The sequence below is a fragment of the Dipodomys spectabilis genome, unplaced genomic scaffold, assembly GCF_019054845.1.
Source record: "Dipodomys spectabilis isolate Male_0828 unplaced genomic scaffold, ASM1905484v1 ptg000804l, whole genome shotgun sequence".
Classification (NCBI taxonomy): Eukaryota; Metazoa; Chordata; class Mammalia; order Rodentia; family Heteromyidae; genus Dipodomys; species Dipodomys spectabilis.
In genome coordinates this window covers 60,009-81,945 of record NW_024871481.1, presented here as the reverse complement: position 1 = coordinate 81,945, position 21,937 = coordinate 60,009, and the positions used below count along the sequence as shown (strand labels likewise).

The 21,937-nt window shown below is 52.1% G+C and overlaps 3 protein-coding genes across 4 annotated transcripts; 1 reads left to right on the top strand and 2 right to left on the bottom strand.

The window, feature by feature from the left end:
* Positions 1–172: 172 nt before the first annotated feature.
* LOC122102591 (translation initiation factor IF-2-like) lies at positions 173–7,144 on the bottom strand (the record flags this gene model as incomplete). Its single annotated transcript, XM_042673353.1, has 7 exons — positions 7,081–7,144; positions 6,488–6,828; positions 5,979–6,238; positions 3,267–3,351; positions 2,980–3,106; positions 2,632–2,745; positions 173–252 (listed from the first exon to the last, which is right to left on the bottom strand). Coding segments are annotated over exons 1-7 (1,071 nt in total), but the record flags the coding sequence as incomplete, so codon positions are not given.
* A 1,400-nt stretch (positions 7,145–8,544) lies between these two features.
* Positions 8,545–10,349, top strand: CUNH8orf33 (chromosome unknown C8orf33 homolog). 2 transcript variants are annotated; one of them, XM_042673355.1, is made up of 5 exons: positions 8,545–8,634; positions 8,719–8,955; positions 9,129–9,213; positions 9,328–9,474; positions 9,971–10,349. In XM_042673355.1, the coding sequence occupies exons 1-5, from the start codon at positions 8,629–8,631 to the stop codon at positions 10,108–10,110; spliced, it is 615 nt and encodes a 204-aa protein (XP_042529289.1). In that variant the 5' UTR covers positions 8,545–8,628; the 3' UTR covers positions 10,111–10,349. The 2 variants fall into 2 exon arrangements, with proteins under 2 accessions (XP_042529289.1, XP_042529288.1); XM_042673354.1 differs by having other exon boundaries at positions 8,719–9,003.
* A 7,538-nt stretch (positions 10,350–17,887) lies between these two features.
* On the bottom strand, positions 17,888–21,430 carry LOC122102593 (5-hydroxyisourate hydrolase-like). Its single transcript, XM_042673357.1, has 4 exons — positions 21,278–21,430; positions 20,816–20,955; positions 18,612–18,747; positions 17,888–18,156 (listed from the first exon to the last, which is right to left on the bottom strand). Exons 2-4 carry the CDS (start codon positions 20,944–20,946, stop codon positions 18,067–18,069), a joined length of 357 nt encoding a protein of 118 aa, XP_042529291.1. The 5' UTR covers positions 20,947–20,955; positions 21,278–21,430; the 3' UTR covers positions 17,888–18,066.
* Positions 21,431–21,937: the final 507 nt, after the last annotated feature.

The window sequence follows — 21,937 nt, the reverse complement described above, 5'->3', positions numbered from 1 at the left end:
AAAGCCCAGGTTCTATTTCTCAGTACCACATAAACAGAAAAAGCCAGAAGTGGTGCTGTGCCTCAAGTGGTAGACCGCTAGCCTTGAGGGAAAAAAAAAGGTCAGGAACAGTGCCCAGGCCATGAGTTCAAATCCCATGACTGGCAAAAAAAGAAAAAGAAGAAGAAGAAACAATAAATATACAGTTACTCCATGGACAAGATAAACTGTCCTGTTGCATACAGTCTGCAGTGTGGTCACATTTGAGGCTGTCTGTAAAAGGAAAAGGGTTAGGTGACAACAAAACATTTCCCTGGAGAGCGGAAAAATTCTACTGCTGTTGGAACACGGTGCAAAACAGCAGGGGAGTTAGGCAGGTGTACACACTATATTTATCTATAGAGCTACCGAGATAAGCCTCCAGAGCACTCTGCTCCCTGCTAGTTGAGGCTGATGCCATGGCCCAGACAATGGCGGTCAATGCCTGTTTCTATGCACATCTGTATTTAGACATCACTCAGTACCATCCTCTACCATGGCTAGTGCCAGAGGCAGTGATCAGGTGCTTCTGTGTTCTTGGAAAATCTACCTTCAGTACAAAACTCAAAGGCTCCCAAGAAAAGTGTTATTGCTCACGTCTGTAATCCTAGCTACTTAGCAGGCTGAGATCTGAGGATCTCGGTTCAAAGCCAGCCTGGGCAGGAAAGACCGTGAGACTCCTATCTCCAATAAACCACTAGAAAACCGCAAGTGGAGCTGTAGCTCAAGTGGTACAGCGCTCGCCTTGAGCTGAAGAGCTGAGGGACAGAGCCCAGGCCCAGAGTTCAAGCCCCACCCCCCCCCACCCCCCAAAAAAAGACAAGTCTTATTTTCTACTAGTTGGGACCACAGGCTGGCCTCTCTGGAGAACAAATCTGGTTTGGCAGTGGATGGAAATACTCTCTATTTTCTTGCTTCTTGTGGTTACAGCCAGCAGCTTAAAGTTCTTTGTGAAGTATTGTGTGGTGTGACACACTTACAGTACTGGTTACTCAAGAGGATCATTTGAGCCAAAAGATACAAACCAGCCTGAGAAACAGCATCTTAAAGAAAAAAAAAGTCTTTTGCAAGACTTCTGTAACCTAATGTGTCCTCTTGCTTCCAGTCACAGAAAGATTTAACTCCTCTTAGGTTGGCACATCCACTGTTCCTCTAATGAAGACCAACAGAGGCAGGCTGTCTATAATACCTAGAGCCCTGACTCACTACCCTTGGAAACAAGGAACAGTTCTCAAAGGGAAAACAGCCACACTGAGATGCTGAACCTACCCAATCACTGGAGTATGAACTGTGCTACTCCATTAACATTTTCCCAAGATTCTCAGGTCACTATTCTGCAGACAGAGCTTCTTCACCCAAAACAACTATGAACACAACCTTCAGGGCTAGATCTACACATATCACACCATCTTCTGTTTTATAATTTTCTCCATAAATATCACATACATCTTTTGTTAAATTCCTAGATACTTTATGTATCTGATATTATTTAAAGATTACACTTTTTTTTGTTGTTGCGGGCCTTGATTTCAGGGTCTGGGCTCTGTCTCTGAGCCTCTTTGTGCTCAAGGCTAGCACTCTATCACTTGAGCCACAGCACCACTTTCAGTTTTTGAGTGGTTAATTGGAGATAAGAGTCTTATGGGGACTTTTCTGCCTGGGCTGGCTTCAAACCATGGTCCTCAGATCTCAGACTCCTGAGTAGCTAGGATTATAAGCATGAGCCATCAGCGCCCGACTTTAAAAATTACTTACACTTACACACACACACACACACACACACACACACACACACACACACACACACACACACGAGAGAAAAAGAAAAAGGAAAAAAAAATCTAATTCTTTTCTAAGTTGAGAATATTATTTCACACACGGAAACAGAGTACAATACTATATGGAGAACAGTGGGCTGTTTTGACTTGTTCAAATAGCAAATTTTCAGCTTTTTGTTTTTTGTTTCTGGATCTTGGGGCTTGAACTCAGGGTCTAGGCGCTGTTCCTGAGATTTTGTGCTCAAGCCTCTACCACTTGAGCAACAACTCCACTAGTGGCTTTTTATTAATAGTTTTCATTATTTTCTGGCTTTTAGAGTAAATAACTGGAGAGAAGAGTCTCATGGATTTGAACCATGATCCTCAGGTCTCAGCTTCCAGAGCAGCTAGGATTACAGGCATGAGCCACGGGCACCCAGATAATTTTTCAGCTTTTCCCATGAAAATCAGGTTGAGAAACTCCCCTCTATATGTAGGATGCTTTGTTTTTTTCTAAACCAAGTAGGTAATAATCACAGAGTAAATGTCCTTTTAGGACCTTGGTAACCAGCTTTTGTCTCTTTGGCAGGGACAGAAACGCCTCTGTCTGTGGGCTGATATTGTGTATAATCAGTTCTCCCCTCCTACCTTACCTTTTGTACTTAGTTCTAGCAATCCATCCAGCTTCCCTGCTATACCTGCTTCCTGCTGGGCCTAGCACTTGGCCACCTATGGACCCCGAGGCCAGGCAAGGCTTCATAGGCTCATCCCAGATGGGTGGAAAGCATGGCAATGAGAGGCTCAACTCTGAACAAGCTCAGCCTCTAGTGAAGGCAGGGTCCCTCCCAGCACTCACCTGAGAGGCTCTGTCCCAGGCCCTGGCTCTCCTCTGGTCCTGGCCCATCCAGGACCCACGGGTCTTCTCCTCTTTCCAGCTGGGAGATTACACTGGGCTTGGATCCTGGTAATCCTGTTTGTTGGGAGGGAAGCCCTTTGTTTATACATTTACCAATATCCTCTTAGCCAGCGTCACCTCTGGGGGACATGAAGATGGACAGGCCTGACTTGTTTGCAATGAACATCTGGAGGTGAGTGAGCCACCAGGAGCCTGTCCCGAGTCCCCATTCCACAGCCATCTCCCTTTGGAAACCCTCATCCCAGTCCACCACGTATGGCCACAGACAGGCCTCTGGAGGGGCCTTACCCAGGGAAACCACATTCCCATAGGTCTCCATCATCACGTTTCTGTAGAGACCCCTCTGAGCAGGGCCCAGCTGGTTCCACTCCTCCTGGGAGAGGAGCACAGCCACATCCTCAAAAGTCACTTTGGCCTAGAATAACAAGAGTCAGGTGAGGACAAACCTCAGTGTCTGAGAAGAAAATGGGGGAAGGAGTATCTGGACACAGGTGATGAGGTGATACTCAGGCTTCCCCACGAATCCTCAACGTGGAAGAAACGGAAGGACACCGCACAAGCTTGGGATAGCGTACCTGGGGTGCTGCTGGCAGCCGCAGAAACCCAGCTGCTGCCATCATGTCTTTCAGTGCCTGTGCGAGCAACAGGAGCCAGAGAGTCCTGTGGGTCAGAGAGGGGAAAAACATGTAAGGGATCGGGCCTTGCTCCCAGTAGCCCCTGACTTCCTGGGGGACCCTTGTCCTCATACAGAGCCGAGCCGGTGAGCAGCATGCTGAGAGGAGACCCCAGGAGATGCAGCCACTGCAGGTCTTCTCTGTCACATCCCCTCACCCATGCTAAGTTGGATCTTTGATTGTGGAGGGAGGCCTGTCCAGGCCCTGAACAAACACAGGGTTCCAGGCCATGGCCCAGGAAAGTCTCACTTAATAAGCACCAAAGATCTCTGAGCTGCACGTGGAAGGTACCCCTTGGCCTCCTGAGGGCAAAGGGTCCCCATCTTCTCGCTCCAGACTTCAGGGACCCTCATGATTGGCTGATCACTTTTTTTGCTCTGGCCCATGGTTTTGCCTGTGCACAATAGCAGATTCTCAGGAATCAGTGTGTTCTATATCCAAGGCACTTACATGGGTCACATGGGGGCTACAGGTATCAGACCAAGTTACCTCCTAAGACACACTTCCGATGAGAGAAGTTTGGCTACAAAGGGTGGGAACTAGATGGTCCAATAAGAAAAGCTTGGCCACCAGGGTGGGAATTAGACGGTCCTGCTTGAAGCACCACAGTTATATAGAGGTCGTAGAGGGTTCAGATCCTGAGTCATGTTTATGTATTCTTTGGCAGCCCTAGCACTCTGACAGGATAGACTCCAGCCCTATGGCTCAAGCTGGGTGCTGGCAGCACAAGCTGAGCAGTGGTTGCTCTGAGTCGAGTGGCCTAGGCATCAAGTCTAAGACCTAAAGGAGGATTTGCCTAAGTGAGAAGGGAAGGCCTGGGCATGGGTGGGTGCTAGATATGTACCAGGACAAGGTAAACTCAGTATTCAACATCTTCAAAAGAGGGGAAAAAGAGGGGACCCAACTGATAAACTGGCCCTATAGAGAATGGGCTTGAGTCTTCCAGAATATTAAGGAAAGGCTGCAGTAGTGACACAGAGCCTATTCTACAACCAAAGGCAGGCACATGACAAATGGGATATTCAAGGATGAAATGATGGGTATTATGGTGTGAGTGGGGAAGTGCCTAGGGGCAGAAAGAGTCATCTCATTTTTCTTATAAAGTATCAGATATATGTGTATATTTGCATGGACAGTCATTGCAAAGTGCCCCTTTGTTATGCACGTTTTTTTGGGTATAGGTGGGTTTTCCAAATGAATGGAAGACAAATTTTTAATAGTGCATAGTGAGAAAAATGGTTAGGAGGGTAAATGAAGACAGATTCCAAGCTCCTCCCACACCTAAATAAATTCTAGAGGGACTCAACATATTACAAATGCTAGATACAAACAACAACTTACATTGGGCACATGCCTGTAATCCTACTCAGAAGGCTGAGATCTAAGGATCGTGGTGCAAATTCAGTCTGAGCAGGAAAGTGTGTGAAACGCTTTTTTTTTTTGTCGGTTGTGGGGCTTGAGCTCTGGGCCTGGGCACTGTCCCTCAGCTCTTCAGCTTAAGGCGAGCGCTCTACCACTTGAGCTACAGCGCCACTTCCGGTTTTCTGGTGGTTTATTGGAGATAGGAGTCTCACGGTCTCTCCTGCCAGGGCTGGCTTTGAACCGAGATCCTCAGATCTCAGCCTCCTGAGTAGCTAGGGCTACAGGTGTGAGCCACCAGTGCCCGGCTAGTGTGTGAAACTCTTATCTCCAATTAACCACTAAAAGCTGGAAGTGGAGGTTTAAGTAGTAGAATGCTAGCCTTAAGTAAAAAAAATAAAAAGCTCAGAGACAGCACCCAGGCCTTGAGTTCAAGCCCCAGTATCCGCACAAAAAAACAACGGCAGCAGCAGCAACAACACAAATTATTTTAAAAATAATTATTAAGTATGGCAGCCCTTTGAAACATAAAACAAAGCCCAAAATTAGTAAGGAAAAAAAATCTGGCCTTTTAGGAAACAGCAAAAAGTCCAAATCACTTCCCTGAAGTCCAAAGATACATTGGGAAGTACATTTTCAACATGTATGAAAAGAATATGTGCTGGTAAACGACACAGGCGATACTAATAGCTAAACCACAAACGAAGGTTTCTGCCTCACCAATAACCTCGGCTCGGGGGGCTCGGGCCTCGGCCTCGCCGCTCGGGGGGCTCGGGCCTCGGCTCGCAGGGCTCGGGCCTCGCCGCTCGGGGGGCTCGGGCCTCGGCTCGCAGGGCTCGGGCCTCGCCGCTCGGGGGGCTCGGGCCTCGGCTCGCGGGGCTCGGGCCTCTCGGCTCGCGGGGCTCGGGCCTCTCGGCTCGCGGGGCTCGGGCCTCTCGGCTCGCGGGGCTCGGGCCTCTCGGCTCGCGGGGCTCGGGCCTCTCGGCTCGCGGTGCTCGGGCCTCGCCGCTCGGGGGGCTCGGGCCTCGGCTCGCAGGGCTCGGGCCTCGCCGCTCGGGCCTCGGCTCGCGGGGCTCGGGCCTCGCCGCAGGGCCGGCTAAGCCAGAATGTGGAGCTCAGCCTTGGCGATACCGGGGCCACCTCCGCGCGCGCGCAGCAGCCGTGTCTCCCTCACACCCCGGCCAAACCGCCAATTCTCTCGGGAGGCCCGTCCCCGAGTCCCCCGCGTGCACCCCTGCGGCGCCCGGCTCCGACCTTGGGTGGCTGGAGGCCCGACCCCGGTGCAGCGTGGAAGGGCTCCGGGCGGGGCCGGGGGAGGAGCGGCTCGCGTCCGCGGCCCGCGCCGCGCCTCCGTGAGGGCAAGGCGGGCGGCGGCTGAGGGTCGGCCCCGCCGGAGCCGCCGCCCGCTCACGGCCAGTCGCAAGCTCGGCCCGGGGCACCGGCGGCGGCCGCCCAGACAAAGAGGCCAGCAGCGCGTCCGGGGCCCGCAGACTCCGCCCCCGACGCCGGGAGCGCTGGCTCCGGAGCTCCACGCTGCGGAACCGGAAGCGCGCCCCGCCCCGCCCTCCACGCGCCCCGCCCCGCCCTCCACGCGCCCCGCCCCTCACCCCTCCCGCCCCGCCCCGCCCCGCCCCGCCCCTCCAGTCTTTTTCCGGGTCACCGACCGCGGGGCAGCTCTTTCGAGCCGCCAAAAGCCGAGGCCTCCGCCCGTCCTGAGCAGCTGTGCTGCGCCTCGGGCCGTCCCCGCGCGGCCCGGCTCTTACTTCCGGGCGCGTGGCGGAAGTGAGTCCCGAACTTCGCGTGCCGCGGTGGAACTCTGGCTTTCTCCCTCTCGGTTCCTGCACCTCAGAGGTGCGCTCGGCCCGGAGCGCCCTTCCCAGGCCCCGCCCGGCGGCTTGTGGTCGCCGCTCGCGAGGCGTCTTGCTGGGGGCCGTGTTGTTTCTGCAGCCCTTAGAGGGGCTGCCCGGCCGGCGGCCGCTGCCCTCGCCTGCGCCAGGCCTTCGGGAGGACCGCCCGCTGGACCGGGGTGCCCGGCGCCGGCTGCGCTGTGTCCCGAGGCGGCTGGGCTGAGGAGTGGCAGCGAGCACACCAGCGGGGACATTACCTGCGCGAGCACTGCTATCGCGTTAGCACCCCGACTCCGCACTTTACCCACGAATACATTCACGTGGCCAACACTAACGAGGTGCGGACAGGTATTTGAGCAACACTGCAAACGCAGTGCCATCCACGCACATAGTACCACCCTGTTTCCCACCGCCTGTCCCAGGGCAGAGCTTAAGCCACACAGGGTCCAGTGGGACGGCCTCCTGCTGCTCAGGCTTCTTCATAGGCTGGAGAGTGTGACCTTGCTTACCTCCGAAGAGTGGCGAACTGGCCTTGGTTTGCTCCGTTTTTATGCCTGTTCGTCTTCCAGGCATGCCCACCTGTCAGCTCCCTAGTTCGTGCAACTCAGTCTGCGTGTGTCCCCCTTGACGTCATCTGGGTGTGAGTAGTTCATTTCCATATCTTCATCTCCCATGTAGTCTTGGCCCCCTCGTTGGTCTTGAACTCTGGGCCTTGGCGCTTTCCCCTTGCTCTATATAGCTCAAGGCTAGCACTCCACCACTTGAGCCACAGCACCACCTCTGGCATTTTCTGTGCATGTGGTACTGAGGAATCAAACCCAGGGCTTCATGCATGCTAGGCAAGCACTCTACCACTGAGCCAAATTTCCAGCCTAGTCTTTATTAGAGGCTGAATATCCCTTCTTCCAGACATGTCCTAGAACTTGTTTGCCACACAGTATAAGGAACTTTGAAGAGGATTTAAAGTTATGGGCAGGGCCCTGGTGGCTCACACCCCTAATCCTAGCTACTCAGGAGGCTTAGATCTGAGAGTCACTGTTCAAAGCCAGTTTGGGCAGAAAAGTCCATGAGAGGCTTATCTCCAATGAACCACCCTCCCACAAAGGGGGGGGGGGAAAGCAGCTGTAAGTGGAGAGCTGTGGCCTAAGTGGTAGGGCGCTAGCCATAAGCACAAAACTCAGGAATAGGCCCTGAGTTCAAGGACCTGCGCACACATGTAAGTTATGAAATTGATGACCCTGATTGACCTTAATTACATGAGCCTCTCAAAATCCAAGAAAATGACAAGCCTGTGCTAGACCCTAGATGCGTGGGTCGCCTGCACACGGGGGGGGGGGGGGGGGGAGTGGGGTGGGGCTGCCCTGGCTGGGAGGAAACGCGAATGCCAAGTTTGCATGTTTGGACCCTCAATCCCCAGACCACCGACAGCCGCATTCTCGACCCCAAGTGGCCGCGAGTGCCGAATCCTGACCCAGCCTTGAGCCGCACGCGGCCAGAGCGCGACCACGCATCGGCCCAGAGACTCCCCTGTACCCAACTCCACCTCGACCCGCCCCAGAGCGCCTCCAAATCGAGGCCGAGCGCGCCCCCGTCCCAGGCCGCCCCGCCTCCAACTGCGCCCCGCCCCGCCCGCCCCGCCCGCCCCGCCCGCCCCGCCCGCCCCGCCCGCCCCGCCCGCCCCGCCCGCCCCTGCGTCCGAGTGCGTGAGGCTCCGCCCCATCCTGCCCCTCGCCACGCCTCCGAGTGAGCGAGGCTCCGCCCCATCTTGCCCCTCGCCACGCCTCCGGGTGTGCGAGGCTCCGCCCCATCCTGTCCCTCGCCACGCCTCCGGGTGTGCGAGGCTTCGCCCCGTCCGGCGCCTCACCACGCCTCCGAGTGCGCGAGGCTCCGCCCCATCCTGCCCCTCGCCACGCCTCCGAGTGTGCGAGGCTCCGCCCCGTCCGGCGCCTCGCCACGCCCCCGAGTTCCGGGTCTCCCGCGCTGCCCGCGGAGCCGTGCGCTGCGGACGTACTTCCGGAGGAGGCCCCGCGTGTGTGTGTCGGCAGCCGCCGCGACCCATGGCGGTGAGTGGAGAGGGGAAGGCGCACCGGTGCGGGGCCCGGCCGGCCGGCAGCCCCCTGTAAGTCTCGTGCCACTTCCTTCTCCAGGCTCCAGAACGCCCTGCGCGGGAGACGCCCGCGGCCCCACGCCCGGGTGCTGTCCGCGCGCCCCGCAAGCCTCGGCTTTCAGGTTCTGTCCGGGGCGCCCGGAGTTCAGCTGCCGCCGCCCAAGGCTCCGGGCAGCCGCAGGGCTGTGGCGCCGCCGCCCGAACTCGTCCCGGGGGTGGAGACGGCGATGCTGCCTCCAGGAAGCCAACACGGAGGAAAACCCCGGCCGGGGCGTCGGTGAGGGAGGGCGGCCCGGAGGAAGCCGCTCCCGGCGCCGAGGCCCAGGCAGGTGCGGGAGGCCCCGCGCGTCTGCGGGGTCGAGGCCTCGCGCGGGCTGGGCTGGGGTCGGCGGGGTTGGGGGCTGGGCTGCGGGCTGCGGCGCGTCAGCCCCTGTCCCTCGTCCATGGCAGACAGACCAGCTGGCCCAGGAACTGGCCTGGTGCGTGGAGCAGCTGGAGTTGGGCCTCAGGATGCAGAGACCAACCCCGAAGCAGAGTAAGGACCCTCTTGTAAACTTGAGGGGGAAGGATGTGGTGCTGTGGCCTGTCGGTGCTCCCCCACAGTGGTTAGCACAATGGATACGGGAGATGACTCGTCCTTTCTTTGCAGAGGAGCAAGCCGTTGGGGCCATTCGAACCCTGCGCAGTGAAAAAGCCCCCCTGCCACGCAAGAGACAGCTGATGCGCTCCTTGTTTGGGGACTACCGGGCTCGTATGGAGGCTGAGAGGCAAGAGGCCCTGCGGGCACTTCGGACTGGTGAGCAGCAGGGAAGTGGTTGGCTTAGCACATCTGTTTACTAGAGGGTCGAGAGGAAGTGGAAGGAAGAAGCCCAGTGCTTCTGGAGATGAGGTCAGGGTAGCATGAGAAAAGTTTGTACCTCTGAAAGGGGGAAGTCCTGAGGGGGATGAGTAGCCACAGATGTGTTTTCCTTATCCGTCTCGGGATGGGGAAAAGCACCTCACCTGTCTTTGCCCTGACCTTCTCTTTTGCACATAAAAGCAGATCAAATAGTGTTTTGAGTGTAATTCCTGCAATGGAATATTCCGTTTAGGTCTTCAGATCTTAACACTTTTAGCCACTTAGTGCATCTCTCTCTGACTCGAAAGGTGGAATGATAATACCTATCTTACAATTTTGAGAAGCTTATTAGTAAAATTATTCAGTGGAGTTAGGGTTATATGGGAAATCATAAACTGCATCTGTAATGTTACTGTTATTCAATTCTGACTCTCTGCTTTCCTCTCCCTGGCAGCTGCTCATTCAGCCCAAGTACAGCCTGTCAGTGAGGCTACCAGAAAGAAGAGCAGAAGGGTCTGCAGGCCTCGCCCAGCAGGGAAAGCCAAGGCTATTCTGGACTCTTCTGATGAAGAATTTAGGTTCAATTTCTTTTAGACTGTCACCACATTCTAGAACAGTCCTCTCCTACGTTAGAGTTTAAGTGCAGGGCCTTTCCAGAAATTCTGTCAGCATTGTCCTTGGATTATCTGTGACTGGCCTTTGGATCTGAGTTTGGTGGGTAAGATTGTCTGGTGAACATAAAACCCCTTCTGTAGGTTTTTTGATAAACTCTTTCTTGTTTGACAAGAGAGATTCATTTAGAAAATATTTAATAAATGGAGGTGAGTGTTTAATATTGTACTCAGTGTCATGATTTGATAAAGTTGTCATTTCTGGAGAGGATTTATTGGGATACTACATATTTTATAGTGGATTCAATTTTGAAAGGATGCTTTGAGATGGGTTAGTGCCTTGTGCATTATAACATCTTAATGTCTTTGTATTATGTAGATATATCTATACAGATAAAACACGGACACATATTTAGAAAGCTAGGTAATGCCATCTGTGTAGAGAAGTAAAAATGAAGCAGGGGCTTGGCATTGTAGTATTCTGCTCTGACCCCGGGGGTTGGTTCTATTTCTGTGTTGCCTACATGTTTGAGCAGGTGTCATTCTCAGGAAACCTGCATGGCCTCCAGCAGTCTAGGCTCTGTTTGCAGGTGCCAAGGAGCTTCTTACAATCTTCCTGGCCAGAGATCTGGATTGAGCCCTAGCAAACTACCTCTCTAAATGTTGACACCATTACCAGGCCCTCCATTGAATTGGGATGACCTAAGAAACTTGAGGAGTCTTTAGCCAGGGGGATCTTCACTAACTAGGTTGGTTAAATTGCTCCCACACTAAATAGAATCTAGAGCCCAGGAATGTGCTCAGTATCTCTGTGATGTTTCATGGACAGTTCAAACTCAACATGTTTAAAACACCTGATTAAGGCTCCAAATGTTTCTTCTGCTTTTCAGTCAACAGCACTATTGCTTCATCTAGTTCACGGATGAGGAGCCTTTTTTTTCTGCTAGCAGCCATTTTGATATTTGTAACATCTTTCAGTGCCTATACAAAATTACCAGTATGGTTAGCTGGCCGTGGTTAATTGACAAGAAACCTATGTTTCTGCCCCGTCGTGGATGTCCTGTGGGCGAGGCTTTCCCCACCTCTGATAGTCAGCTATGAGTAAGCTACAAACCTGTGTCATTCTTGTCATTTTCCAATACCATACTCATCTCTGCCTTCTCAACTCTACATTTTTTTCTGCTTTTCTTTTGTGGGGGTGAGTGCTTGGACCGAGGGCCTCACTGATTTTTTTTTGTTGTTGTTGTTGGTCATGGGGCTTAAACTCTGGGCCTGGGCGCTGTCCCTCAGCTCTTCAGCTAAAGGCTAGTGTTAATACCACTTAAGCCACAGCACCACTTCTGTTTTTTTTCCTGAGTGGTTTATTGGAGAGTCTCATGGACTTTTCCTGCCTGGTCTGGCTTTGAACTGTGATCCCCAGATCTCAGCCTCCTGAGTAGCTAGTGAAAGGTTAAAGTTTGAGGCAGTGACCACCACTTGTTGCTCGTTTCTGTCTAGCAAAGCAACACGTGGTGGCAATCAAAACACCTGGTTGATTGTGTGCCTGTATAAGACCTGCAAATCCTTAGCTCGGGACTCTCCTCCTAGGCTCCGCTGTGTCGGAGTGTAGGACGAGGCCCGAGCTGCAGCCCGTTTAAATAAAACAGCTGTAGAGTCTGACTCTCGGTGGTCTTCTTGGGGGGTGGCGGGGTTCCTGCGACCTTGGCATAACACTAGGATTACAGGCGTGAGCCACTGGTGCCCAGTTGGCCTCACTGATTTTTTACCTTGAGCCTCACCTTCACTTCAGGCTTTTTGTTGGTTAATTGGAGATAAGAGTCTCACAGGCTTTTCCTGCTGCAGCTAGCTTCAAATTTTGATCCTCAGATTTTAGCCTCCTGAGTAATTAGGATTATAGGTATGAGCTACCAGTGTCTGGCAGGTTTTTTTTTGTTTTTTTTTTAACTCAAGGTGGCTTTACTATATATATGGCTTAGTGTGCTGGCATGCTAGGCTTAAGATTTTCCTTATCATTCTAGTTCTAGCCTTATGATGTCTTACCCTGACTCTGTTGTGTTAAACTCCTGATGCTGTTTCCCCTCTTCTTGTCTTACTTCCTGTCTTCACTGCCAGGTCATATTTCTCCTGGTCAGTGACTTTATTGTACCTGGAGTACAGTATGAAGGCAAGGCTGAACGTAGGGCCGGTCTCTGATGTCCTCCTCCTCCCACTCCTGGCTCAGTGGCCTCTTACTTTAAAGTAAGCAAACTTAATCTTGCCTCAGAGTTTTTGTTTTTGTTTTTTTGGCCAGTCCTGTGGCTTGAACTGAGGAGGGCCTGGGTGCTGTTCCTGAGCCTCTTTGTGCTCCCGGCTAGCTTTCTACCACTAGAGCTACAACACGACTTCTGGCTTTTTTGAGTAATTTATTGGAGATAAGAGTCTCCCGGTGACTTTTCTGCCCAGGCTGGCCTCGAATCGCAATCTTCAGATCTCAGCCTCCTGAGTAGCTAGGATGACAGGCATGAGCCACCAGCACTGGCAACGTTGCCTCAGGGTTTGTAACCTTCCTCTCTTCCTTTCTTTCTCGTTTTTTTTTCTTCCTTCCTCTCATTCTTTCTTTCTTTGTCCTGGGGCTTGAACTCAGGGCCTGGGCACTGTCCCTGAGCATCTCTGTGCTCAAGGCTAGCACTCTGCCACTTGAGCCACAGCATCACTTCCAGAGTTTTCTGTGTATATGGTATTGAAGAATCAAATCCAGGGCTTCATGCATGCTAGGCAAGCACACTACCACTAAGCCACATTCCCACCCCAACTTTACTGTTTTTGCTTGGATTGCTCTTCCTCTAACCTTAGCATGATTGGATTCACAAAGTAAGCCTCTGCTTTGTGTGGGAAGGTCAGTGCTTTGTAGATTCAGGTAAAGCTAGAATTGCTACCAGGAAAGTTTTTCTCCATGGTCATCTTGTAAACGGAGTGTTATTTTTTTTTAATTTTTTTATTTTTTGGGGCCGATCGTGGGGCCTGAACTCTGGGCCTGGGCGCTGTCCCTCAGCTCTTCAGCTCAAGGCTAACTCTCTACCACTTGAGCCACAGTGCCACTTCTGGCTTTTTTCTTTATGTGGTGCTGAGGAATCGAACTCAGGGCCTCAGGCATGCAAGGCAAGCACTCTGCCACTGAGCCACCTTCCCAGCCCTAAACGGAGTGTTATAATAACCCCTTTACCTAAGTAGCTGCTTTTAGAACTACCGCTATTAGTTGGGTACAAAAAGCCAAGCAAGAGCTTGAGATCTTCAATTTAAGCCCCGGCATGAAATAAAAAAGATAAGTATCATCTGTGGAAAGAAGATACACTGATCTCAAGAAGATGCCTTGATTTACAACCCAGTTACATAAATTCAGATAAGAGGTCTTAGAACTCTCCAGTTTATGCATCTATATTAAATAGCTTTCAGTGAAACAGGATCCTCTCTTTACAATTCATACCTCATGTTGAACTTAGCTCTTTTTTCTGTATGCCATTCAAAACTTTTCATTTAGATTTTCCACCTTCCACTAAATCTACAGCTCTGTCTCTTGTATAAGACCCTCTAGGCCTTCCTTGCAGTCTTGCACAATCTGCTAATAAGGCTTGTGTCTTATGGACTTGGGGTTAGCTTTTGGGTTGTATTACAACTTGCTTCCTTTCCCTCACCCTGCCCTGCCACGCCTACTCCAGTGGAGTCTGCTTAGCATGGAACATTCTGCTATCAGATCTGAGAATGGGGCTTCAAAGAGGCCTACCTCCTGGAAAGTCTGTCAAGCCCCTGGGAAAGATGTGTTCCTGTTTCTCTTTTCTTCGCTGCATAGGAGTGCCTATTCTTCTTTTTTTTTTTTTTGGGTCCGGTTGTGGGGCCTGAACTCTGGGCCTGGGTGCTATCCCTCAGCTCTTCAGCTCAAGGTTAGCGCTCTACCACTTGAGCTACAGTGCCACTTCCGGCTTTTTTTTTTCTTTTTGCTTATGTGGTGCTGGAGAATCGAACCCAGGGCCTCAGGCATGCAAGGCAAGTGCTCTACCACTGAGCCACCTTCCCAGTCCCCCTATTATTCTTTTACTGTTCCTGCTGCTTGTTCTACTTATTCATGCTCAACGTTCCTTTTTCAGGACTCTTTCTTGGAAGTGATGATGACTCCAACATCCAATGAGTGTCCTGAGAATATGACTAACTCACCAGAGTTAAGTGCTACCCTGAAAGCCTCTCTTATGGAGGCTATTAGACAAATAATAAGTAAATATAAAAGTATTGGGGGTTTCATGACTTCACTTCAGCAGAAGGAATTGTTTGTAAGAGATTTACAAGAAGCTGTAGGCACGGCTAGAGCAGAAAGAGTGTTTGGCTATTGGAGACTTCCCTTTAATCCTGAAGCATATACAATAGACCTATATGGATATCCTGTAGATAAGAAAGATGTAGAGGGATATTTAGACCAAAAGCTAAATAAGATTCCTAAAAGGTTGGTAGATGGAAGGTGGCAATGGCTTATCAGAGGAAAATGGTGAGATCCTCCATTATCTAGAGGACCCCAAAGACTTCCCCCAGATCCATAGCCTTTTACAGGTGTGTATGATAAGGATGGCAACCGTTGGGTAAACTACTTAGAAGAAAGAACTTCCTATTACTCTCTTGCATTACTGAGAGACTTGCTAGATCTAGGTCTCCTTGGTGCTTACTATCAAAAAAGGAACAAGGAAGGTCTTATGAGACAGTTAAGGCCTCTATGGAGAAGAGTAAACGATTATGTGAAAGGGTTACAGAGAAGACACTATGAGCCTGAATTTGATATATGGCCAGATTTAACTAAGTATACTGAATATCATGACTTTTGGTCACAAATTGGGGACCCTCTAAAAAATCACAATTGCTTAGAAAAGATTTGGAACACATAAAGTGCAAAACTAAACAAAAGTAACTATGAAGTACTAGAGTTCATGCCTTTCTGTCCAGCACCTTGCCCATATGCTCTGGTTAATGGTTAATAGGTGATAAGCATCTCGAAACCAATTGTATTTCTTAAAAATAGAGGTAAAGCCTGGAACAAGTGCCTATCGTCATAGCTCGTCATCCAAAAAACAAGATCAGGCGACCAGCTGGTGACCACCCAAAAACGAAGCCTTGCATCAAGATTGTGTAACCTTTTGCCCTTTCTCATGGAGACCTTTTTCTATAAAAGCTAGTCATCCTCTGCAATAAATCGCACTCAGCATCCACTCCTCTTGTGTGTGAGTTGTCTGTTTGCCATCTCCCCACCTGTTCCAGTTCCTCCACTAGGTGTCCTTCGTCGTCCCGACAGAGCCGGTCTGCGGCACTGCCCCATGAGCTATTTGACCTTTTACCTTCAGATTTGGAGGGCCTGAAAAAAGGAGACAACAGGGCAGATCTTTCCCTTTTGAGGTATTGGTGGATAAGATTAAGGTTAAGGGTTACGTTTGGGTCTGGGTATAGGGTATAGGTTAGGGTTAGAGACAGGATGAGTCAGTAGGAAGGCTCAGAAATTGCAGGAGGGTGTAAGAAGACTAAAGGGATGGTCAGAGTTTTCTTTACTGAGAAAGCATGGTAGGAGGGGAGCTGAGATCTAAGATTTGTTGGAAGCTTTGAGAATTTGAGAGGAAAGACATGCCTGACTTCAGTTTCAAAAGTCCTTCCTAGCTGCTGGGTTGAGAACACCTAAGCTTGGGAGCTGCCCATCTTCAACCAAATGGATGAAACTCATTGCCATTATAGACTGTAGGAAAGCAGGAGGTGCTGAGGTCTCAGTCCTCTGAAAGGAGCATATAATGACTAGTTTCAAAGGAACTCAGTGACAGGAGGTTATCTGCTTAACCTGAAGTCTAGGTATAGGATTAATATGACCAGAATTTCCTTTGGGTTAGATACTACTTTAGTAAATAAGTAAACATTTTATTCAAGTTTTTTTTTGTTTTTTTTTCAGTCATGGGGCTTGAACTTGGCCTGGCCTGGGCATTGTCCCTCAGCTCTTTAGCTCAATGGTAGCACTGTACCACTTGAGCCACAGTGCCACTTCCGGTTTTCTGGTGGTTAATTGGAGGTAAGAGTCTCATGGACTTTTTTCCCCTGGGTAGCTTTGAACAGCTATCCTCAGATCTTAGCCAGTAGCTAGGATTACAGGTGTGAGCCACCAGCGCCCAGCATTGTATTCAAGATTTTAATATATTATTATATATGTTGCATAATATATAACTTGGATGCTCTTCAAGCAACAGTGACTTTTATCAGAGTCTCAGAGGAAGAGTCCAAACCCTAGATGTGTGAGAACCAGGGTACAGCTTCTAAGTCCTCTCTCCTTGGAAACTGGTGCTATTATTTTGGACTGGAAGGGGGCAAGGACAATGGTCTTCCCCCTCCCCCCCATTTGTTCCAAGTGAAGCCAGATTCCAAGCATGTCACAAACATTGATTCATCAAACCTTTTAATCACCTTAGTGAGATTCAACATTTCAACATAGTGTCTAGTGTGTACACTCCTGCATTTGTTCACCCTTTGTCCCTCCATTTGAGATTCACCCTTTAAAAAATGTGTATCTTCCAGACAAGAGCCATGGCACAGGACTGGGAAGGGACATGCCTATTTTGGCCCCACCAGGATTGTCACCCAGACCATCTCTAGATTACTCAAAGTAATCTAGACCCTGCCCCAGACAGTGTCAACCCCAGTTGAAGATGCAGAGTAGCCGGGGATTTAACAGGGTGGGACTGCTATGTCTACCAGGCATAGGGTGTCGATCCATTTCACCAGGATAGGTGGCCCTCACTAATAAGCTCCTGAGAGAACAGGCTCCTGCAGGAAACAGTTCTGCTCTGAGTCATCTCTACCTCTGTCCCTGTTGTGAGTTAGCAGGAGTGCCACACAGAAGGCATGAACATTGGTCTGGTACAGTAAACCACTGAGGGGTATTCTCTCTCTCTCTTTTGTCAGTCATTGGGTTTGAACTCTGGGCCTGGGCGCTGTCCCTCAGGTCTTCATCTCAAGGCTACAGCGCCACTTCTGTTTTTCTGAGTAGTTTATTGAAGATAAGAGTCTCTCGGACTTTTCCTGCCCGGGCTGACTTTGAACTGCGATCCTCAGAGCTCAGCTTCCTGAATATCTAGGATTACAGGCATGAGCCACCAGTGCCCGGCTTGGTTTGCTGTGATGATGGTTCTACTTCCTCCTTCCTCCATGCCCCTCCCCAAACCTAGGTCTTGGTAGGGCATAACAAGTCAGCCAAGGTGCCCAGGCCCAGGTGGACCTTCTTCCCTGGTACTGCCCTGCTCGTACACACAAACAAGATGAATCTGTTGGCCTTGGGATTCCCTCTGGACAGTACGGGCCTCAAGCTCCTGGAGATGGCCATGGGTGGCAGATGTCAGGCTAAGGCCTTTAGAATTCTTAGGAACCCTGACATAGCTGTCCTCCCAGGACCGCAGCCCACAGAGGTGGCCCGACACTGTGATTTCCAGATGACACTCCTTTTACACCAGGAGGCACAAGTGTTGTTGTGTAGACTTCATAAGCAGATGAAGTTTTCGCTCACATTTCCTTTGGGTTCTCTTGTCAGCTCGGAGGAGAAGGACATGTATAGACTCATCTCCCAGGATCTCCAGTATAGACTCATCCCCCCAGGATCTCCAGTTTCACCCTTCTGCATCCAAGCTCAGTAGCTCTTTCTCTGTCTAATGGCTCCTCACTCATTAGGACTGGATAAACATGAGTTGCCCCTGTCCCAAGGATGACAGCAGCTTTACAGAAGCTAGCACTGACTTTATTAACACCCAAGCCACAGATGCCCACTGAGAAACTCCAGGGTGGCTAGGACCTCCATGGGTGACATGCCTTCACTGAACATAAAGCCCGCTCTTGAGGACTGGGTGTCTTGTTAGCCAGAGAAGGAAGGGCAGATGGCTGCTTTAGCAGGACTTGGATTCTAGCTCCCTCGGTAGGTAGTGTATGACCAGGGGCTCAGTAGCAGAGGCACATGGAACTTCTGAGTTTCCTTTGCAATGGTGAAAACAACCTGGGAGAAGCAGATAAAACAGTGGAAGGACCACAACACACAAATTTCCTGACCCCAGTGCTCCCTAGCAGAGTTCAGTGGCCTGGACACTGGGACTGGTGGAGACTGGAAACTTTCTGAGGGCAGAAGATGGCGTGAATGTTTTCTGGGTCTGCTGAGTGTGCAAGAAGTCAGGTGCTTTGCAGCTTCAGGGGAAGGTTTACCGCAAAGCCCTGAGAGCTGGGGTCTGGGCTCAGGTGAGAACTTGTCTACAAAGCCTGAAGCGTGTGTCATCTTGAAGTATAATGATGCTTCAGGCCCCAGGATACCTTTCTTAGGGGAGGTCAAAGGAGGTGAGCTTACCAGTCTATCATTGCCCTGCCATGTGAATAATGGGACCAGTCTCTCCATGACCCAGAGGAGTAAGGCCTGCAGGTCGGTGAGTCAGGGACACCCCCCACCCCCATAGCTCTCACCTCCACATATGGGTAGAAGCTCTCCTGCCCTCTTTTCATCCAGTAAGCCTCAGTGTCGAAAGACAATTTGTAGATGCCTGGCTTCATTTGACCTGCTGTCAGGAGCCCAGGGCAGCGGCCATCTGGGTCTGTGTAGCTGGAGAGAACATGGGCTGTAGAGAGGGACAGAGAACCACCCTTCCCCAGTTCTGGATTTGCCACCCCAGATAATCCTCATATCTGTGTGGGTGAGCACAAACACTGGACTTTTTTTTTTTTTGCGGGGGGGGGGGGGGGGTCCGGTCATGGGGCCTGAACTCTGGGCCTGGGCGCTGTCCCTCAGCTCTTCAGCTCAAGGCTAGCATGCTACCACTTGAGCCATGGCACCACTTCTGGCTTTTTTTTCCTGCTTATGTGGTGCTGAGGAATTGAACCCAGCGCCTCATGCATGCAAGGCAAGCACTCTACCATTGAGCCATCTTCCCAGCCCCGTGGCATACATTTTCTTTATGCTTAAGTATGTTTATTTATTTATTTTGTCTTCTGTGGGGCCTGAACTCTGGGCCTGGGTGCTGTCTCTCCCCTCTTCAGCTCAAGGCTAGCTCTCTACCACTTGAGCCACAGCACCACTTCTAGTTTTCTGGTGGTTAATTGGGGATGAGTCTCACAGACTTTCCTGTCTGGGCTGGATTTGAACTGCCATCCTCCAATCTCCGCCTCCTGAGCAGCTAGGATTCCAGTGCCGGGCTATAACCTGTTTTATATAGTATAGTAGTTTTATATAGTATAGTATGTGGCTGTCTGGGTCAGTAACTACCCACCCCTGCCCACCATGAATGGGGGGAGGTCCACATGGAATGGGCTGATCTCATGTTCTGCCTTTTTTTTTTTTTTTTTGCTTGTGTGTGAATGTATAGGTGCTTGAACTCAGTCTAAACACACTGTTTCTTAACTTTTATGTTCATGGCTAGTGCTCTGCCACTTGAGCCACAGCTTAGCTAATTAACTGGAGGTAAGGTCTCACAGACTTTCCTGTTTGGGCTGTTTTCACACTGCGATCCTCAGATATCAGCCTCTTGAGTCGCTAGGATTACTGGAGTGAGACACCTGAATCTGTCTGTCCAGGATCCAGAAGGTCTGTGGTTTTTCTTAGTCACTACCAGAAAAACCTCTCATTGTTCTGACCAGCTGGAACTCAACATGTCTCCCACAGTGATGAGAAAAAACAGAGCAGGTGCATGGACAGGGAGCTATACATGACCCTGTAGGATTCTTGGCCAGGCTGCCTCAATTTGACTGCTCAGATGGTATCTGGCCTCTTGGCCCTGGGTTTGTGAAGGGCTGGATGGGAAAGAGACAGTAGTACACTTGGTCCTGAACCATTGGGTAGGGGGTCAGACTCCCAACTCTGTTCCCTGTTCCATTCCTGGTTAGAATTTTGGAAACCAAGGCTGTGTGCTTCACAGTAGAGTGTCCTGGGAACCCCCTCACGGGAACCCCAGGGGTACAAGCTAGCCTGTCTGGACTTGGAAACCCTGAAACTGGAAGGGCAAGTATAGCAGAGCCTGTGTACATGGGTCAGTAGCAGGATCCAGGGCCTGGGCTTCAGTGCACATCAAAGCTGATGAGCAGAGTGCCTCATGAATCTGGCTTGAAATTCCAGTAGTCACTCGTCACTGCTGCCTCAGTCTTCCCAGCTGTAAAGGGGGAATTACAGCACTGGACTACAAGATGAATGGTGAATAAAGAGAGCAGGAGTAAATGCATTCTGTGTGCAGCCTGGCACAAACATAGATTAATCATTGCCTCCTAATTAGTGTTCAGATGCCACCTCTGCCTGTAACTTAGCAGCCCTTGAAAGAGGCACACACACCTGGCTTCCAGCGTAGCGTGCCCTGGGAGGCTGCTAGATAGCAAAGATGTCCCAGACACTTCTTAGCACCCTTCAGAGCTGTGCACACCTACGAAGCAGCTTTTGGTATGATCTCCATTATCTCAGATGGAAAACCTGAGGCCCAGAGAGTCGTGAGGCCAGACCTTGACCCCAAGCAATGGGCTTCCATGGCTGAGGACAGTGGGGTACAGCAGCCAGCTCTGCCCGTGTTCCCGCCTTAGTATCCATGTTCCTGGCTGGCTGTTACTGCCCCGGGACAGGACTAAGGTAGGGCCCTGCACTGAGGGTCAAGCTCTCCGGATGCCTCCTACTCTGAGGGCTTTCCTCTTACCTCTTCTTCAGTTCTGTCCATTGCTGGGTGAGGTCTTCCAGTCTGGATAAACGAAGGCAGAGACCCTGGGCCGGGAGCCCAGAGGCGGTGTCTAGCACGTGAGTGGTCAACGGACTGCTCTTGGACTCCATGCTACTGCCCTGGACAAAGAAGGGCGGACAGTACCTGGGGCTTGTGTTCCTGGGCTCGGCCCCGAGTCCACTGGCTGTTAGGAGAGCAAACAGCCCCAACTGCCCTGGGGAAGGCTAGGGTCAAGGGTCACTGAAACTGCCCCGTTGGCAGGAAGGGGTGCCAAGCTCTCAGCACTGGCCTAGGTCCCTCCAGGGTCCCGACCCCATCCCCCCTCAGTTCCAGGAGAGTGTCTCCTTTCACAAGCTCTCCGGACTCCCGGGTTCGCTCCCGCTTCCCCATCCCCGCAGGTGAGGCGAGGCAGCCCTGAGGATCCGGGTGACCCCGACCTACCTGCGGGGGGCTCAGCTGTCGCTGCAGCACCAGCAGCCGCAGGGAGCCAGAGACTCCCGTCTGTCCCGGAAACTCCAGTTTGCGCTGCCCGCGGGCTGGGAGGTCAGGCCGCTGGCTTCCACCCGCGCAGTGCCCCGGGCCACCTGAGGGAGGGCGAGCCTGGGCCGCTCAGCCCCGCGCGTCCGCGCCGCCCCTCCCATGGCGGGGCCGGAGGGCCTGCGGCCGGGGGCGGGGCGGGGCCAAGGCGACACGCCCCCCGAGGAGGCGGGGCCGCCGTGCATCCCGGCTGAGGAGGCGGGGCCGGGGGCGGGGCCGCCGCGAGTCCCGGCCGAGGGGCGGGGCCGGGGGCGGGGCCGCCGCGAGTCCCGACTGAGGAGGCGGGGCCGGGGGCGGGGCCGCCGCGAGTCCCCGGCCAGGTTCCCTCCAGGCCGCGCGCCGGAGCGTCCTCTGCTAGAGGTTCCGGTAGGGCTGGCAGGATTTCCTGTTTGGGCTTCCTCTGCTGTGCAGGGCCTCGCCTTTGTTTCCTCTCGGCTCCCGCCCCTCCGCCTCGGCCTGGACGGGGCCGGCCCGGCTCCGCGGCGGGGCTCCGAGCGCGGCCGCGCGGTCCACACGGCGCAGGCGCGCTGGGCTCCCCGGGCGCGCACAGCCCCGGCCGGCGGC

What these genes read in the sequence shown, in the direction of transcription:
- CUNH8orf33 (XM_042673354.1), top strand. An exon ending in GAGACCAACCCCGAAGCAGA is followed by an intron (nt 9,214 to 9,327) that starts GTAAGGACCCTC and finishes CTTTCTTTGCAG; the next exon opens with AGGAGCAAGCCGTTGGGGCC. An exon ending in CCTGCGGGCACTTCGGACTG is followed by an intron (nt 9,475 to 9,970) that starts GTGAGCAGCAGG and finishes TCTCCCTGGCAG; the next exon opens with CTGCTCATTCAGCCCAAGTA.
- LOC122102593 (XM_042673357.1), bottom strand. Translation starts at nt 20,946, where the DNA reads ATGGAGTCCAAGAGCAGTCCGTTGACCACTCACGTGCTAGACACCGCC. An exon ending in TGGACAGAACTGAAGAAGAG is followed by an intron (nt 18,748 to 20,815) that starts GTAAGAGGAAAG and finishes TGTTCTCTCCAG; the next exon opens with CTACACAGACCCAGATGGCC. An exon ending in GCTTCTACCCATATGTGGAG is followed by an intron (nt 18,157 to 18,611) that starts GTGAGAGCTATG and finishes TGCTTCTCCCAG; the next exon opens with GTTGTTTTCACCATTGCAAA.